General features: G+C 32.1%; 1 protein-coding gene and 1 long non-coding RNA gene across 2 annotated transcripts; one reads left to right on the forward strand and one right to left on the reverse strand.

Moving 5' to 3' along the window:
• Positions 1–6,525: 6,525 nt before the first annotated feature.
• LOC126890946 (uncharacterized) lies at positions 6,526–9,696 on the reverse strand. The gene is made up of 2 exons (XM_050660121.1): positions 9,427–9,696; positions 6,526–9,060 (listed from the first exon to the last, which is right to left on the reverse strand). The coding sequence occupies exon 2, from the start codon at positions 9,029–9,031 to the stop codon at positions 6,647–6,649; it is 2,385 nt and encodes a 794-aa protein (XP_050516078.1). The 5' UTR covers positions 9,032–9,060; positions 9,427–9,696; the 3' UTR covers positions 6,526–6,646.
• A 5,735-nt stretch (positions 9,697–15,431) lies between these two features.
• Positions 15,432–16,295, forward strand: LOC126892420 (uncharacterized). Its single transcript, XR_007700819.1, has 2 exons — positions 15,432–15,646; positions 16,103–16,295. It is a non-coding gene; the product is annotated as an uncharacterized LOC126892420 (long non-coding RNA).
• Positions 16,296–19,685: the final 3,390 nt, after the last annotated feature.

Here is a 19,685-nt window from a genome sequence, read left to right on the forward strand (position 1 = left end):
AGTAGCTTTTTGGCTTGGAGAATATCATTTTTCTTGATAAACGATCCTAATTACTAAAATATGACATCGTTTCCAGCGATATTTAAGGACTTGAAATAATGCGGAGATATAGTTAATTCTCAATGGAAACTAACAATTTACAATGAAATAAAATTGATTTAAATTTACAGTTATTTTACTTAAGGACTAGGAAAAGACAAAGTATAAGTACTATAAATTGATATTATATAAATAATTATAAAAAAGATAAAATCGACGAAATAAAAGGCAAAGAAACAAAAGTAGTATCAATCATTTGAAAAAACTTGTTATCAAATATTTCTATTCTGTAGTCGATTTGTGGTCTACCAATTCGGAAGAAAACTAAGTCTCTGTTTCCATGATCTTAACTGACAATTTGAACAATTGAACATATCGTTATAAATTTTAAAGTATAAGACCCTAAACTCGTATTCAAGTTCAAAAATTGTTTAACCAGGAGATGCGTTTAACCAAGAGATGCGTCTTCTTCTATGACTCCTTCTACCCTTTATTGTTCCTTGTATTATTAATTGCAACAAGTTATAACGCTCACCCCTCATAACATGTCCTATACTAAATTTACAATCAAGATGCAGTAGAAATAAATAAACCGAGACACGTTAAATGGTAGTAGGAGCAATCCCGAATCATAATTTAAAATATATATACATTGTAAATCCTAAATCATGATTTTCAAAGTTTCTACATTGTAAATTATGATTCGGGAGTGCTCTTAGTAGCATTTAACGTGTCTTAGTTTGTTTATTTCTACTGCTTCTTGATAGTAAATTTAGTATAGATATTGCAGTTCTCTAACTTTGTCTATCTTCTCTCATTCTTCTCAAGAACTCAACATTCATGACTCTATACACCTAAATTATCCTTAATATTCCTTTGTACGCCCATAACTTTTTTAATGTCCAAGCCTCCAGCCCATACAATAATAAGGAAAACACCTAGCATCTCAGAAGTATTGTCTTTAACCTTCGGATGACCAAGCGGGGGAAATTGTGACCCCAGCGTATGTTTTTCTTTAATAAATTCAAAAGTATTTTCAATTTTTAACTCATTATTTTTTTATTTGACTTTAAGTCATCCTATCATTCCAGATATCCCCATATTTTGAAATAAAAAAAAATCCCTATATTTTACGAATAAAAAATATATTCTGAAGTTGATGTCTAGTAAAATACCGTCTATTATGTGTAATTCCACGTAGTTTTACACTAATGACGTCGACTTTGCAAAGTAACAAGACACTTACTCAACATACACACTGCACATGACACTAATACTCATGTTGTGACTGGCTGAATGACATAAAGTCCACGCTTAAAAAAAACATTCATTTTTTTGTTAATTGTTATTTTTGACCTGGCATCATTCCCCCCCCCCCCCTTGGTCATCCGTGTAACAAAAAAAGGTTGGTCATCGGAAGGTTAAAGAAATTATAATGTCCCTGCTACAGAATATTATATTATATTATAATATTTTTTCAGTTTGTTGAAAGCATTTCTTGCTTGTCCTATTCTTGCTACAACCTCTTCTGTGTACCCATTATTTTCATTATGTACCCAGATATTTATATTTTTGAAATTTTTTAGTTTGTTCTCCATGTATAGTTATGCTTTCTTGGCGCTGTTGGGCTTTTTACGATTTTAAAACTTTTTGCTTCTTAGTATTTTTTTGATTAGCCAGTTTTTATCGAGATCCAGCTTCTTTTTTAATATATTTAGATAAAAATTTTATGGGGGTTTTGTTCTTTTAAACCCCCCAAATGTGTGTGTACGTTCCAATTAAACTATTATTGTGGTACCATTAGTTAAACATAATATGTTACTTAGTACCGTACTTACTATAGTACTTTTTCGATAAGCCAGTGTTTATCGAGATATTTTGAATATTTTTCGAATACACCACACATTTGTATATGGTTATTCCGGTAGGTGTGTTGCTGGAATTTAATTGGAATGAATGTAATAACTGTACACAAAATGACGGTAAATATTTTATTTATTGGAGTAACAAAAAATCTGTTTCGCTTTGGTCTCGGACGAAAGGGTCGATGTTAGCGACCGCCAATGGGTGTGACCCGATACGTATGCCTGCCGAGTTGTTACTGAAGAAAAAAACCACAAACGATAATATGTTTTTGTTCCTTTTACTCTGACCAGCTGTCAATAAATCACTAGGTCTGGCGTACACTTTTGCAGTTTTAAGAAAACAATGTCGAATGCATTAAGTGAGTTGTTGACATAATGGTCTGATATGGTAACTAATTTATGTGGGTGAGAAAACAGATGGTGACAGAGTAAAGCCATGTCACTCTTAACATTTTTGTATTTGAATGTGCATTTCGAATGACTAAGTTGTTTCGCATTTGAGAAAAAATATTAAAATTAAAATTAGCTAAAATAGTAATTAAAGCGTATCGCTATATGGTTAAGTACGATTATAGACACCATTAATAATTTAAAAATGTATTTTTATAATTTACATTTTTAGGTGTATTTTGAAAAAAAAGCCACATCTCGATAAAAGGTGACTTATCAAAAAAAGACTAAGAGACAAAAAAGTTTTAAAAACAATATTATATTTTATAATAATAATATATATTATATTATATTTGTAATATAAAACAATAAAAAAGTTTTAAAAACAATATTATTGTTTTTAAAACTTTTTTGCCTCTTAGTCTTTTTTTGATAAGTCAACTTTTATCGAGATGTGGCTTTTTTTCAAAATACACCTAAAAATGTAAATTATAAAAATACATTTTCAGATTATTAATGGTGTCTATAATCGTACTTAACCATATAGCGATACGCTTTAATTACCATTTTCGCTAATTTTAATTTTAATATTTTTTCTCAAAAGCGAAACAACTTAGTCATTGGAAATGCACATTCAAATCCAAAAATATTAAGAGTGACATGGCTTTACTCTGTCACCATCTGTTTTCTCACCCACATAAATTAGTTACCATATCAGACCATTATGTCAACAACTCACTTAATGCATTCGAAATTGTTTTCTTAAAACTGCAAAAGTGTACGCCAGACCAAGTGATTTATTGACAGCTGGTCAGAGTAAAAGCAACACAAACATATTATCGTTTGTGGTTTTTTTCTTCAGTAACAACTCGGCAGGCATACGTATCAGGTCACACCCCTTGGCCGTCGCTAACATCGACCCTTTCGTCCGAGACCAAAGCGAAACAGATTTTTTGTTACTCCAATAAATAAAATATTTACCGTCGTTTTGTGTACAGTTATTACATTCATTCCAATTAAATTCCAGCAACACACCTACCGGAATAACCATATACAAATGTGTGGTGTATTCGAAAAATATTCAAAATATCTCGATAAACACTGGCTTATCGAAAAAGTACTAGAGGCAAAAAAGTTTTAAAAACATTGTGTTTAACTAACGGTGCCACAATAATAATTTAATTGGAATGTACACAAAAGTTTGGGGGGTTTAAGGAAACAAAACCCCCATAAAATTTTTACGGGGTGCACAAATTTCATTTTAATTTTTTTAAGATGTTGCTGCCATAAGAATGCCATATGTCCATTTTCAATAAAAAATCTCTAGGATTTTTCGATATATGAAAAAAAAATCGATTTTCATTTTGTAATTTCAAAGGGCTGTAACTTTTTTTGTGTGCACTATTGTATATAGGTAAGTGAGGTTTAATCAACCTATTTTTGACCTCAGAATCTGTGGTATAATTTATGACTAATCTTTTCGGGACACCCTGTATATTTTAGTCGATAAGATTACCTAAACTTAATGTACATTGCGATGTACACCAGGGCTGAAAGGGTTACATACAGCATTAACATCATCATCATCAATGAGTTTTATTAACTTGATTATCTGGTCCAGTATTTTTGCGTCTTTTGCGTTTTTGATGGCAGATATGACTTTTTTCCGTAATACTGGTGATCTGGTATACTCTGTGGTTTCTAATAACAGTTCTCCTCTCTCGTTCATGCAATCTCTTCTTCATATTAGTAACTAATTCCCCTTTATCATTTTTAAGGATATTTGTTATTGTGCTATTTTTAGGTTCCCTTATTTCCCTAAGACCTTCCATTTTCGTGCATTTTTGAGTAGCAACCTCTATTTTTCTTCTTGTATTTCCCTTCTGATATGTTCCTGAATTTCAGTGTACTTCGTTAAATCTTTTATTTAGTTTTCAATCTTCCATAAGCTGAAGAATATTAGTTACTGTCATACCAGGTTTCTCTCTCCATACTGCCATACCAGGAGTTTTTGATCTCAGATGAATATTGTTGAATCTGTCAATCACCATTCTTTTCGTCTCTTGTTTATTAATTTTAAGACCACTTTAATGCTTTCCAACTCAACTCGTCGTAAGAAATGTAGCATTTCTTGTACATTTGCTGCTATAAGTGTAGTGTGATCAGCAAATCTTAAAATAACCTGCACCTATTGTAGATAGACAGACTAAGAGTAAAAATGAGATGTTTTGATCTTATTGCTCACTATTTTTGACTAAATACGAAATGCCGATATTTAACCTTAGTTTCATTCTATCGAAGTCTACAATATGTAGGTATAAGTATCCAAAAATATTGAAGTGACAGAAACCAGATATATTTCGTGTATCTAAAATCTTCAATTACATTAAAGCAAACGAAATCGACAATCAATACATAAATAATAAATACTATCCACATACTTCTTCCAACACCAGCCAGGAAATTGTAAGTTATCGCCATCATGGTCAACTATAATTTTGTTAAAACGTATTACTCCACAGCAGAATTGTCGTAGCTTTAAATATAAAATGAAAATATTGATTTGTAAGTATGTCCACTTCACACAAATTATTTATCAATTTTGCCATTACTTTCAGTTAGACATGCAATCACGAATGTGGCCCATTCAACTTAGTCACTTGTTCAAATCGGACTATAATTAGCCTTAAATTATATTTTACTGAAAATCGATAAAGGTTCGAGTCCGTAATGATTGACAAATCGTGACATGTTGATATTTTTCCGTATGATAGACAACTTAGATACACAAACTTACTGACCTTATATATTTCCTTATATACAGGGTGATTGATTAGTAGGGTAAAGCTCAATAGCTCCGCTATCGTAATAGATAGCAATAAAAGTTAATAACAAAAATTTTAGCCACCTTTGAGCTTCACATTACAAAATTAGTTAGAATGTTACAGGGTGTTCGATAACACAGTGGCAGACCAAACTTATGTTTTTTTAAAAAGAATACCCTATATTTTATTTTAAATTCGAAATCCTGTTACCTTCTCCATCACAAAAATATAGAGGCTTGTTATGTTATACAGGGTATTTACAAAGTTATAACCAATTTTATATGAAAATCGTAAAAAGTTCAACTCCCTGTATAAATAAAAATAAGCAAAACAACAATGGTTTATTAATGCCATATTTTTAACCGTATTGTCAAAATTTTCAAGAATGGTCGATATTGCTAATTTTCTTTATATCAAATACAGGGTGAGTCAAAACGCAAGTATATTATTTTCTCAGTAATTTTAAACGGAACCCTGTATTTTATATCACTATTGAAAAGTACCATTACTGTACTTTAATTTTTAGATAACATTCTCTATGTTTAAATTTATTAGTTTTCGAGATATTTTAATTTTTCAATGGACCAGTAGCGTGGCTACCCAAATCACCAGAATTTAATAACTGGACTGATTTTTTTGGGGTTACTTTAATAATTAAGTTTATAAAATACCTCCAACAACAAGGGATGAGATGAAAAATAGAATACAAAGTGTATTTCGATGTGTTAATTTACAAATTCTCCGTAGAGTAAGTAGCTCATTCAACGATCGTTTTTAGGCGTACATAAATGTGTTAGGAGATAATTTTGAACACATTATGTAATTAAATATTAAAAATATTTTATTAAAAGTAGCTTCTAATTTTTTCAAACATGCTTTTTTGCAAAATGTATTACTGATAAATTATGTTTCGTTCTTTATTTGTTACATTGTTACGTTTACATAAAAAAGTAGTGTTTAATTATTGTCTTCACAAAATATTGTATTTTGTGTTTGTGTGTTTTTTTGTAAAATTTATGACTAATTTTCTTTGTTTATTTGTTGCATTTACATAAAAAGATATAGGGTAGACTACCCAGTGATTGGCCGGTCACATTTCTATTAAGGGATTAAATCATAGAATTATGTAATAAATGTTTATCATTAGGAATATTACGTTCCTCCCTATAAAAAATCAGTTGTAGGTTATACAAAACCAAACATTTCTAGTCTAGATTCAAATTTAAGTTCCAAAAAATCTTGTGTAATACCTTTCTGTCAAAAACTAGTTATTGGCATGGCTTCTCCAGTAATTAGCCACTAATTTGTCAGTTATTGGCCAGGACGGATTATGAAACTTCTAGTGATTAGCCACCACCAATCAGTTATTGGCCGAAAAAGATAATCAAAAAAGAAACAGGTTTAGGTACTAATTAAAATATGTAGTATTTATTCACAGTAAAAAATAGTACACAAAATCAAAATAATTCCCTATTAATATAACTCCCTTTTAATATAAAAGTAAAAAATGATACATAAGTATAAGACTTAATTAATTTTATGTTGGTTTTTTAGACATATATTGCAGCTAAATGTTTGTGAATTTGATTTATGCATATTAAGTCTATTTATGCAAGAAATGTGGTAGGCCCTTCGGCAAAAGTTACATTTAATTCCAAGATTTTGCTCTTTAAAATTATAAGTACACGAGAAGCAAAGACCCTCAGTCAGCTTAGGATTTTTAAATAACGAATTATTCTTGTAGGTTTCCATTACCTCATCGGTAAATAAACTCTTTTTTACCTTCTCTATTGCAATATTTTTCAAATCACATTTTTTGTTATCTTGAAAAGACGAGGAAGATGGTATATCTGACAAAAATTTATCAAGAAGCCAATTGTCTTCACATGTATTAAAAGAATCCTTCTCTGGTAAGATAGGTTGCTCGGTAAGTTTGTTCAACATTTTAGGCTTATCATCATCTTTTATTTCTCGGTTTATACTTTTCTCTGTTTTTTTACTTTGTGTTTTTTCTTTCTTGGCAGTTTTTAAACTTTTAACCTTCTTGGAAATTTTGCTTACTGTAACAGCCTTCTTTTCCAAACGTTGTCTTTTTCTCTCCTCCTTTTCTGCAGCAATCTTTTTTTTAGATTCCTCCTCCTCAGCTTTTCTTTTAATCCACTGGGTAGATGTAATTGCATATGTTATTTTTTCGGTGTTTCTGTTTCCTTTTCGTTTAGGTGTCTTTGCAAACTGCAAAGTCTCATTCAGATTTGGAGGTCTTTGTTCGTTTGTGTTTTCATTATTATTAGGCCTTGATAGTTCAATTTGCTCCGTGCCTGTATGTTCAGGGGGCATATCTTGGACATTAATAATTTGAATATTTTCATCCAGCAGCCCATCTAATATTTGATCGTGACTTACAATTAATACAGGAATCTCATTAATGTTGAAATCGGAAGGTTCAGGCTCTTCTGTATGGACAGTGCTATCGGTAGGCATATTTAAAGTTTGCTGTTCCACCGGAATCACTTCTATGGCCTGAGGAATGTGTTTAAAACTTTTCCATAACTTAAACAACAGTGGTTGTTCATTTTCTGTGACATCCTTATAATCATTGTTAAATTCTTGAATAATGCGATTTCCTACTATGCGAGAGAAATCTTTGTAACTTAAAAATGTGTTACTTAGATTTTCTGACTTTGTTTCGGATTCAACTGTCAATATTTTTTGTCCTCCAAGACACTTGGAATAATCTAAAGCGTTTGGATTCCAAGGGTATAGTCCGCAAGCCTTGAATCCACTTTTTATTGTTTCTGACTTTCCAGTTTGTTCCACGGCAATTTTCAGAACATTTGCAAAATGCTCTTTTGATAATGTCTCTGAATGATGATCTCGTCTCCATTGTATAACAGCCTTTTTCCATCCACTTTTGATAGGCTTGAAAGCTGACACATCTGCCGGTTGAAGAAGTCTCGTAGAGTTAGGATATAGACATATTAAAACAATATTTAGTTTTTTACATAAGATACTAAGGTTGTACGTCATGTGTGTTCGATGACCGTCTAAAAACAAAATGACCGGAAAAGACGTATTCACCTTTTTTAAATGCGGATAAAGTATGTTTTCAATATAATCACACATTAATTCTGCTTTCATCCAGCCCGTATCAGAAAGGCCAATGCCCCATTCACCAGGAACAGACTTGGCGATATTCGCAGGAAGCCGTTTATATGGATACACGACCATCGGTGGTGTTATTCCTCCAGATGCTGTAAAAGTAAACATCACAGTGATGTTAGATTTAGACGATGCATGTTCTACTTCATAAACATTTGATGCCCCCCTAGGCGCTAGAACTTTACTGTTTTTCGGGCACAGATTAAAACATGTCTCATCTGCATTCAGAATACGATCGGGGTACTGTAACACTTCCGTAAGTCCTTTTTCTATGAAAAAACTTTCAACTTCAAAAAACCATTTTCGTATGTCACTTTCCGAAACATTTGCGCTAGCCGCGGTTACAGCTTCTGTTGTACGCAAAGAAATCTCGGGATTTCTTCGTAGGAAAGCTTTGTACCAAGTTTCGCCAGGACGATTGTTAATAAAAGGATTATCTCTGGGATTACTATCAAGAAACTGCTTAACTGATTCCTGCACATCTTCCTTTCGACGTGGAAACCCTTTCCTATGATTTTCGAAAATCCAGTTCACCAAAATTTTTTCTTCTTCTGGTAGAAGAACTGGATTAGGTCCTAAATTTGGTTTCGTAAATTTTTTACTTTTTCGAAATTGTAGGGTTGCCCTTGGAATTTTATAGCGCCTTGAAACTTCTCGTAATGAAAACCCGTTGTTTATTTCATCTAGGGCAGTTTGAAGCTCTTCTTCTGTATACTTTTTTTGATATTTCTCTCCGTCAATAATTTTAGGCATTGTTCCAAAAAAGTTCAGTTCAATATTACCTGCAAATTTGTAAAAATCAGTTATTGGCCCTGTGTAACATCAGTTATTGGCCCCCGGCCAATAACTGATTTTAATGATTTGTTTGTAGCATATAGACTAGCAATAGAGTTAATACGCCAAAAGAGTTCAAAATCATTTATAGAAAATATAATTTCGTCGAGATATTTAAAATTCAGTTATTGGCCATCAGGCCAATCACTAATGTAGTATGTGTTTTATAATCTAGAGATTGGCCGTCATTTATTTTCTTAAATTTACTAGTTATAACATAAAAAAATTATTTAATTAGCCACCAATTACGTAACTAACACAATCAAAGTAAGAAAATCAGGGTTTTAAAGAAAATAAACTGCACAAACACTTACCAAAATGTAGTCGCCCTTAGCAAATACTTTAGAAATCTAACTAATACTACACATGACTGAGAGACCTGTTAACAACGAGTTGTAGCACGCAAATGGCAGACTGTTTAACAACGAAATTTTATGGAAGTGGCCTTGAATGTTGGAAGACGAATTTGATACTGGTATTTAGTATTAGTTGTACAGTGGTGCCTTGTTTTTAAAAGTTTTTTAATGGGGGCCAATGACTAACACAAATATTAAATATGGCCAATCACTGGGTATTCTACCCTAGTTTTTAATAGTTTTTAATTGTTTCAAAAATATTGCATGTAGTGGTTGTGTTTTTGTTTGTAAAATGTATTACTAATAAATTATTTTTATTTCTTTATTTGCTACAGTGTTACATTGATTACCGGATTGATCATCGGTAATCTTCAATTGTCAATTCAGTCATGGTTTACTTAAAATTTAGATAAAGGACATCGCACATATCTTATGGAAAATATAATGTCACTCAAATTCAATAAAATTTATACCAATAGATTCGTTTTAAATTAACGATCAAATCTTATCATTGCGCCAACTCTCTATTTTCAAAAATAAGAGCAGAAATTGATATAAATAAATCTGAAATCAAATGGGTAGGTACATAAGTTAGAGAGAGAAAAAATATTTTAAAATACCCAGATTTTCGGTACTCCATAAATCAGCGGATTAGTTTCACTAATCCGCTTAGGCCCAGCGGGATTTAAGCTGTTATGAATAGCACTCAGAGCAATAATGATTGTAAACTAACATTTTATGGACTCCAAAAATGTGATTTCGATAAACTTTAATTGCAATTTGCGCCGTAATTAATCATAATTAAGAGTTGGCGCAATGATAAGAATTGATCGTTATATTAAAACGAATCTAATCGTATAAATTTTACTGAATTTGAATGACATTATATTTTCCATAAGATGTGTGCGATGTCCTTTAAACACCTAAAATAATTTGCTCTGAAAAATGAAAATATCTCGAAAACTAATAAATTTGGGCAGAGGGAATGTTATATAAAAATTAAAGTACATTAATGTTACATTTCAATAATGATATAAAATACAGGGTGTTCCATTTAACATTACTGAGAAAATAATATACTTGCGTTTTGACTCACCCTGTATTTGATATAAAGAAAATTAGCAATATCAATAATTCTTAAAAATTTTTACAATAAATAAAAAATATGGCATTAATAAACCATTGCCGTTGTGCTTATTTTTATTAATACAGGGAGTTGAAATTGTTACGATTTTCATAAAAAATTGGTTATAACTTTGTAAATGCCCTGTATAACATTACAAACCTTTATATTTTTGTGATGGAGAAGTTAACAGAATTTCGAATATGAAATAAAATATAGGGTGTTTTATTTAAACAAACAAAAGTTAGGTCTGCCACTGTGTTATCGAACACCCTGTAACATTCTAACTAATTTTTTAATGTGAAGCTCAAAGGTGGTTAAAATTTTTGTTATTAACTTTTATTGCTATCTATTACTATAGCGGAGTTATTGAGTTTTACCCTACTAATCAATCACCCTGTATTTTATAAACTACGAGGCTTGTTCAATTGAACCCATCTTTGGGAAGGACTTTGTCATACGGATACAATAAGCCCAGAAACAGACGAACCACTCTGCAACGCTACTCTGTGGCGCCACAAAGTAGCTTCCGATGATTAGCCGTAAATTATAATTAAACGTTCCATTGGCGCTGGATCCATTGGATCCTCGCTGCTAATGGCGCCCACTATAAAAACCGTTGGCGCTACAAAATTTCATGTCTAAGCCACTTTGTGGCGCCACAGAGTAGCGTTGCAGAGCGGCTCGTCTGTTTCTGGGCTAAGGTTTGTATTTTTACTGGCTGAAACCTGTGATTTCCCTTTATTGTTTGTATTTAGTTGGTTTTTTCTCCAATATTTCTAATCAATTCGTTCATGACTATTATGAATGGTAGCGGTAGTAGTAACTTTTTGAAACTCTTTCCCAATTAAATTCTCCAGATCTTTCTCCTTCGATCTGTTCACGTCGGTTTACTATTCTGTAGATACTTTTAATTATTTTTATCAGTGTAATTGATACTTTCATTTTCTGCAAGCATTGCCGTATAATTTTTCTTTCTATAAAATCAAACGCTGCTCTTAATAATAATAATAATTATATACGTTTATTCAAATTAATAGTTAGTAAAATAATTTACAATTTCGATTTACTTACACTAAAATAAACGTAAAAAAAAGTCTTAAAAGCATAAACATGTTTGTTGACTTAATCTGTCTAATATTGGCAAGTTTATGTTTATTGTTTTTTTTTACAAATCATTATTTTATTTTACAGTTTCTAATCTAATTTCTATGTTTTTTGTTTATCTAGTAATCTAGTATAATTTAAATTTATTTAATTGTTACACAACTCCCTGTTTTCTTTTACCCAAGCAATAACTAATTTTTTATACAAACAAAAATTTTTGATATTTTTAAAATTTATGGGCAATTGATTGTATATTCTTGGAGCAAAATATTTAATTGACCGTTGTGTGACTGTTTTTAAAGTGTGAAGACATTCGACATTCAATTTTCTTCTTGTTTCATAATTTGACACTTTTACTTTAAGAGGAATATTTTCTTTATAAATATTTTTAAGTAACTCTAAGTAGTACAATTCCCGAACATCAAGAACCTGAGTTTCATGAAAAAGTTGGTCTGAGGGATATGTTTTTCGTTTTCCATATATTAGTTTAAGGAACAATTTCTGAGTATTTTGAAGGGTCACCAGATGGCAATCAGCTACTCTACAATCTTAGATCTATAAATGCCAGAATGAGCTTTCCACCTGAGTCAACATTCCTGTCTATTATTTCTAATTATGTAAATGTTACCGCTTGTCTATCTTTCTGCTCTAAACGCTGCTTGTTCTTCTCACAGTTCTTCTTCTACTTCTTGTCTTAGCCTCTGCTCTACTATTGTCGTGTATATTTTAAAACATATCGATAAAAAACATTGCTCCATAATTTTTGGCAGTTGATCTCTTAAACGTCTATTAATTTATTTCTAAATTTATTTTAGCAGAAATCTTTCCGTTTCTAGACCTAGTAGAAGAAGAGTTATAGCTAATAAAATGTAGTTTCATATTCGTCAAATTCCAAGTCGAATAAGTTAACGTGAAATAACCAAAAAATTAATCACTTTTTGGACGAAACGCATTACTACTTTTTAAAGTGTTTCAAAAAAGCTTTATTTTTGATTTATAAAAAAAAATTCTAGCATCAAAAGTAAACAAGTTACACTCAAAATAAAATTGGTCCCTTTTTTTGGTAAAAAAATCCGAAAAATCAACCCCTAAATAGCATCTCAAAGGAACTCAATCGTTACCACTTCACAAGTTGCTTTACACGTGTATGTATTGTTTATATGACCTGTAAGTTTCTTTGGTTCAAAGTCCTTATTTTTGAAAGGGCTGTAGTTGAAAGGGCTTGAACGAGTCACTAATCACGAGTGTATACACATATTGAATAGCCATATCCTAACCAATTTTTGTCTTACAGAAAAACAAAAAAAATACAACATATTCAGGAAATCAAATTCAACTTTTTTTAAACCGTGTTGAGCTGCCCCCCCACTTGGAAAAATTAAAAAAACAAATAGCTGAAACTGAGCAGGAATTTAATATTTTAGTGGGCGGGGGGCTGACTGAGCCCCCCCACTACTTAAAAATAGGAATATTGAATCGATTTTTGCGGCAGAATTACGAGCTATTTATGAGCTCTTGAAATTATATAGTTTAGATTTTTGAGCTCATCCCCTTCACCCCCAAACAACCCTTTAATTGATTTAACTTAAGAGAAAAATGCTGAGAAAACTTAAAAAATATATCGTATTGCGGATATAATTCCTATATATTCTAATAATAAACTATTAAATCACGTACATTTCGATTATTGAGCTACAACCTCTTCGCAAGAAAACTACCATCTTCCCGGCTTAAGAGAGAGTTGTACTTTAAATGCATTAAATTAATTATTTGGCGACTACATATCATTTAATAATTCATGAGCTCCCAAATTACGAGCATTTAGATCAGTAAATTGCAATTTATTTTGTATAGTGCAGTCACTGAAGGTAAAAATCAACGATTACCTTCAATTTCGGTGAACCTTCATCGATTTTCACGAAAATTGGTCAGTGGTTAGAGGATACCTCAAGAAACAAAGGTGACATGGTACCACCTTGCGCCTTTACCCTGAGGGTGGATACCGCCCCTTCTCGTGAGTGAAAATTATTTTATAAAAAATAACTGCACAAATAAATAAAAGGACAAATTATAAGCAACATTTGTTATATAAAGTTATTAAAATAAGTCAATACTTTTAAGTTATTAAATATCAAAGATTTTAATTATTCGTGAAAAAAATGCATGTTTTGAAGCGGTTCTTCGTAAATCACTGAAAAACTGAAAGTTTTTACACAAAAGTTAATAGTAGTTTAATTCGTATAGCTTATATTTTAAGAATAAACTCTTAAATCACGCGCATTTCGACTATTGAGCTACAACCCTTTAGCAAGAAAACCATCCCGTATTCCCGGCTTAAGAGAGAGTTGTACTTAAAATAATATAAATTAAAAGATGAAGTAGTTTTCAATCCTAATAGCAAAATTAATAATATTGAAAATATTAAAAACATTACTAAAAGATTTTTGAATTGAAAACTTATTGGTACACTTTCTAAGGCTTCTACAATATGCAAGCACATGCATGCTGCAGTGAAGACAAAGGGAAGGAATTCTACACTATGCAATTCACATCCCCCGTCGGCAGCTTGGTAAAGTTCCAACGGAAAATGCACCTGGTTACTCTACGGAGTAATACGACTATAAATAAAAATGTATACCATTTTTATTCAGTTGCAATGCGAAGGCAAAACAATCTTACTTTTCAATTAGAATACGGAGCGCAGTCCAGTCCTCTGAATCGCGATTTTATTAATATAAATTAATTATTTGGCGACTACATATCGTTTAATAATTTATGAGTTCGCAAGATATACGCATCTCAATTATTGAATTGCAATTTTCTTTCTATAGTGCAGTCACTGAAGGTAAAAATCAACTATGACCTTCGACTTCGGTAAATCTGCATTCATTTTCACGAAAATTGGTGAGCGGATAGAGTGGTTCCCCACGAATCGAGAGAGGGACAAATTCTAAGCAAAATTTGTTATATAATGTTATTAAAATAAATCAATACTTTTTGAGTTATTAAATTGATTTTAATTTTTGTGAAAGAAAATGCATGCTTTAAAGCAATTTTTCATAAATAACTCAAAAACTGTAAGTTTTTACAAAAAAGTTTTCATCGCTAAAATTGGAGCTAATAAAAATATAATAAATTGCTTACTTAAAAATAATGTTAATTTAAAGTAAGTTATAGGTAATTAAATGTATATTTTTTCTGCGACTATTCAAATTTAAGGATTCAAGCTTAAATAACGGGAAAGAGATGCATTTTATGTAACACTTACTAAATACTTGTCAAAGTACTTAGAAATACCTATCAAATGAGCTCCAGAAAAAGTTGATAGCATCAAAATTTATACTCAAAATCTTTTTCAAAAAAAAAAAAATGAATTTTTTTAATAACTCTGTTAATTTTTGTGATATCAGGCAAATCCAACTATTTGAAAGGTAATTTCAAGAGCTATAAAACTGTATTACATTTTTTAATCTTTCAAATACTTTATTTTTTTAGGATAATAGTAAAGGGCTCCTGTTGCATTGTTCTCGTAGTAAAATTTAGGCTTAAACTTTTCTATCTTCGTTATTTTGGTTCATATGTAGCGATCACGCTACTAATTAAATTACTTTAATTAAAAATTGGATTAAAATATACCCCTCTACAAAATCCTTGGGGGACGCCCGCGAAGATCCAACTACGATTTTTCGGTGCACAGGCGCGCCAATAGAAAGAAAATCGATGATTTTCGATTTCTAGTTTAGTTGGTCACGAACTCACAAAGAGGCAACACATCGTCATTACTTAGGTGACGGAGTTTGGGCAAAATTGGGAAAATATATAACTAAAAGACCTCGAACATCAGCCAATAACCCATACTAATAAAAATCAAGCAGTAGTTATATCTGGAGACTTATTTACACGAAAGGAAAAAAGGTTATAATACCGCCGATGTGTTGCTTTGCTCAAGTGAGTATATTGATATATTTCTCTTTATTTCTTCATTATAAAATCAAATTCACCATCCTAGATATCTCGTTCGTTATCTGTAGATATTAATTTCAGTTAAGAAATAATTTAAATGTCACATTATAAGTTATATTACGGTAAGGATATTCATTTCCATTTGCAAAGGAACAGTCAAGGCCATATGTTTTAGTGCTAAAGTTAAATTCCAATTTCTCATTAGACTTTTTGCTCTAGGTTTTTTTGAGGTAATAATATAAAAAAGTTTTAACGAATATCAGACATGTCATGCGCATGTCCCTGCCATGTCTGATTTGATGATTTGAATTAGTTTCAGTTTGACATGACATATGTATACCTAACCTGAGTTTTTTTGTTTTGGTTTCCAGTGCAGTGACCCTGTGCTGTCTACACATAGTGTTATAAATAATGTAATTAAATTGATAAAATTTATTTTAGATTCCGTCCCGTAGCTACTTGTCACATAGACACTTAGCCTAGTCAATTTAGATAGATTGTATCATCATTTAATGTGCCATCATATAAATATGTGCCAGTTACTGTAAGCAGCTAGGGTATGGGTTACCCCTAGAGTTACTTTTGATTGGATTGGATAGTACCTATTTCACAACATCCAGGATTGGATTTATCACCACAGCAGCCCACTAGTTTTTGCCGTGCCAAGAGGAAATTCATTCCTATCTGGACCTTTTTAAATAGGACTTGTGGTTAAGATAAGTTGTTTAATCTTATTATTTACATATTTTGGGTACTCTATAGTTGCTTGCACTGTAAACTTCTTGTATGCATACAATTGAGGTAAACTAGGTACATATTTCTTGATAGATAGGGTTTTAGGTCGTTGGTTTTTTTTTTTAATTTAATAGAAGTAGTAGTTTCCAATAAATAAAATTAGGTCTTGTTCAATAATCATTATAAATAATAATTGTAGCTTAAAAATTTGATAGGGAAGGGGTCGTTAAAGGTTTGTCGCGGATTTCAAATAGGGAATATGTCTTGTAGGTTTTTACATTGTATATAAAGAGTAACTGACCAACTCATTTATACAACTCATTTATATCACTCATTTATATAACTCATTTATATAACTCATTTATATAACTCATTATATATTTACTTATTAGTGTTTTTGCTAGGTGAGATCTTTATTATTTTTGGTAACCGTAGCGTTCTTGTTGTGGATCTCACTCTAGCGTAGTTCAATTTAGGAAATAATTACTAACTTTTTAGTTGTAAGGACTTAGTGCTATTCTGACGGACTTTTGCTTTGGATTTTGATTTTAATACCTTTGCTTGGCCAGTGATAGTGGATAATTGCTTGTTAAGTGGCCTTTGCGGTCCTATTTGATCTTCTCCCCATCCACTATCACTGTTGTCACGTTGCGTTATATGTAAATTGTTAGTATTTAACATTTATTATTAATATATTTGTATGTATTAAGGTTGGTGTTTTATTTCAGTCTGTATTACCAGTATATAACATAGCAAGACAAGATCAGTATTTAGTATTTTGTATTTCAGGTGGTTGTAACCAGTGTCATAGAGTTCCCATTGTTCATTACTTCAAAATCTCGAACCTGTCCAACTTCTTGGTTCTGAGAGCCGAGTTGTTCGTTCGAGTTGGCGCCCTTTTTTCTTCTTCTTTCTTTGTTGTAACTCGATATTATTTTATCTCTAGCATTCTTATCTATTTTCCTTCCATTTTTGTATTAACAGTCTCATTTCCTTCCTAGTTACTATCATTTCATTACCAAATTTTCTTCTCATATCTCTAAAGCCAATATTCGGTGTATGGAAGCTAGCCCGAATACTCATACTTGAGATTTAGTGTCTCTCTGCCCTTTTGATTTTTTTTCCTTCTGAGCTAAGCCCCTCTTCTTTTGTCTTAAATCTCTTATCATTTATTTTACCCATCTTTATTCAGTTCTTCTCTTCAAAAATCTCTATACCCAGAGTATAGAGGTTTCAATTGGCTAGACCCAACGTGTGGCTTCTTTTACATTTTTGGCTGTAAACATATTTTCTTTAACTTTTGGTTTTATCTTGGTGGTTTCAGTGATTGTGTTTTTAGATTCTCACTTTAACGTTCAGTGTTGTACTTCAATTTGGTTTTTTTTGGAGATTATCTTATATCTATATCTTGTATAAACTTGTTTTGCTATAGTATACTGTGTTGACTGAATAAATCGCTTTGTTTTGATTGGTTAAAGAACTATTTTCGTATTAATAATAAATTAAATTATAATTAAAAATTTAAATATCTTGAATTTAACAATCTCATCGATGTTTACAAGTCCGGAGTAGCATTAATAGTGAATCACTACCTTGAATTAAAAGTATTATTCAATTTTAGGTTTATCGGGAGTGTAGCAGTACATTTCATCGGATTTCACGACTGGACCAAACAAATAAACATTGCTGGTATAGGTATCGACTCAGAACATTAACTTGAGGACAGAGAGTGAGTTAAACTTTACCTACTTACATTTTATCTCATTCTCGTGTTTACTTCCCAGTGGTGTGTAATGGCATCTTTTAAGGCAGAACATCTGTCAACCCCTGAATTGGATTACGAGTTGAAAATTCGTCAGTTAGCTGATCCATCGCTAACTACTGATAGGGCTAAAGTGATCGTTTTGACAGGTGCGTTAAAGCAAGCTTCAGCAAATCGGAGTCATGCTGTTCTGTCAGCTTTCCAACTAAATTTTAGTGATGAGGTCCGTGAAATAGAAGCTACCCTTGCAGATTTGAAGACCCAAATTAGCTCTTTTGTTGGCTCCCATAATGATGTTTTATATGGTCGCTTGACTTCCCGTTTAGGTCATGTTTCAGGTAGGGTTCATTTGTTAGAGTCAGTAACCGAGGAAGAGGATGCCATCAAGAAGTCTCTTAACTTCAAGATACTTAATCTGGAAGGAGAACTTGAGTTTAAAGTAACTCCACAGGCTCACTCCACTCCTCATAACCCTAGTGTTTCGGTTAATTCATTTCCTTTCTTTAAGTCAGCTCCAATTCATAAATGGGGTGTACATTTTTCTGGTGGTTCGAATGAAAATGTTGTTAGTTTCTTAGAGAAAATAGAATGTCTGCGTCTAGCGCGTGGGAACAGTGAAGATGAGTGCTTTTCATCAGCAGGTGATCTTTTTAAGGATTCAGCCTTTACTTGGTACCTCAATAATCGAGGTAGTTTTACTTCATGGCAAGAGTTAGTTGCCAAACTTAAGTCTGATTTTCTTCCTTACAACTATGAAGACAACTTATTAGACGAAATTAAATCCCGGAAACAAGCTCCCCAGGAGAAAGTCACCATCTTCATCAATGAAGTTGTCAGTTTGTGTAAACGTTTGGAAGTCCCTCTTTCTGAGTCCCATATAGTGAGAATCATTAAGAAAAATTTGTTGCCGTCTTATCATCCTAGTCTGGCACTCACTGACATTCTCTCGATTGCTGATCTTACAGAAAAATGTAAAAGGTTAGAAGAAGTTTTGTCGTGGTCTTCTGAACCTATATCTAGTGTCCCAAGTCGGTCAAATTTCAGAAATCAGGAATCTTCCTATTCTGGTAGGCCAAATTATTCCCGGTCTGGTAATGTCGCTACTTTTAACTCCAGAATTACCTGTTGGAATTGTCGTCAGCCAGGACATGGGTATTTTGACTGTTCTGAACCGAGAGGGTTGTTTTGCTATGGGTGTGGACATCAAGGAGTCCGTAAGTTTGAGTGCGAATTCTGTTCGGGAAACGACAGAAGGGGTGGGTCGTCTCCCCTGGCTCCCACTCCTCATCAAAATACAGGGAATACCCTAGAAAATCCTCAAAACCCAGGAAGCAGTTTCTCGAGTCAGGAGGCCCATGCCTCAACCACCCAAACATCCCAAACTCCACCGAAAGACAAAAGACCACGGAACGGCAGATACCAACCGAAAAGAGGACGTTAGTTGACCATGTCCTTTGTGATTCTTCTGTAGTTTCTCCAAGTAATCCCTTATCTTCCCTCATTGATATTGACATTAATTCATTATTA

The sequence above is a fragment of the Diabrotica virgifera genome, chromosome 9, assembly GCF_917563875.1.
Source record: "Diabrotica virgifera virgifera chromosome 9, PGI_DIABVI_V3a".
Taxonomy (NCBI): domain Eukaryota; kingdom Metazoa; phylum Arthropoda; class Insecta; order Coleoptera; family Chrysomelidae; genus Diabrotica; species Diabrotica virgifera.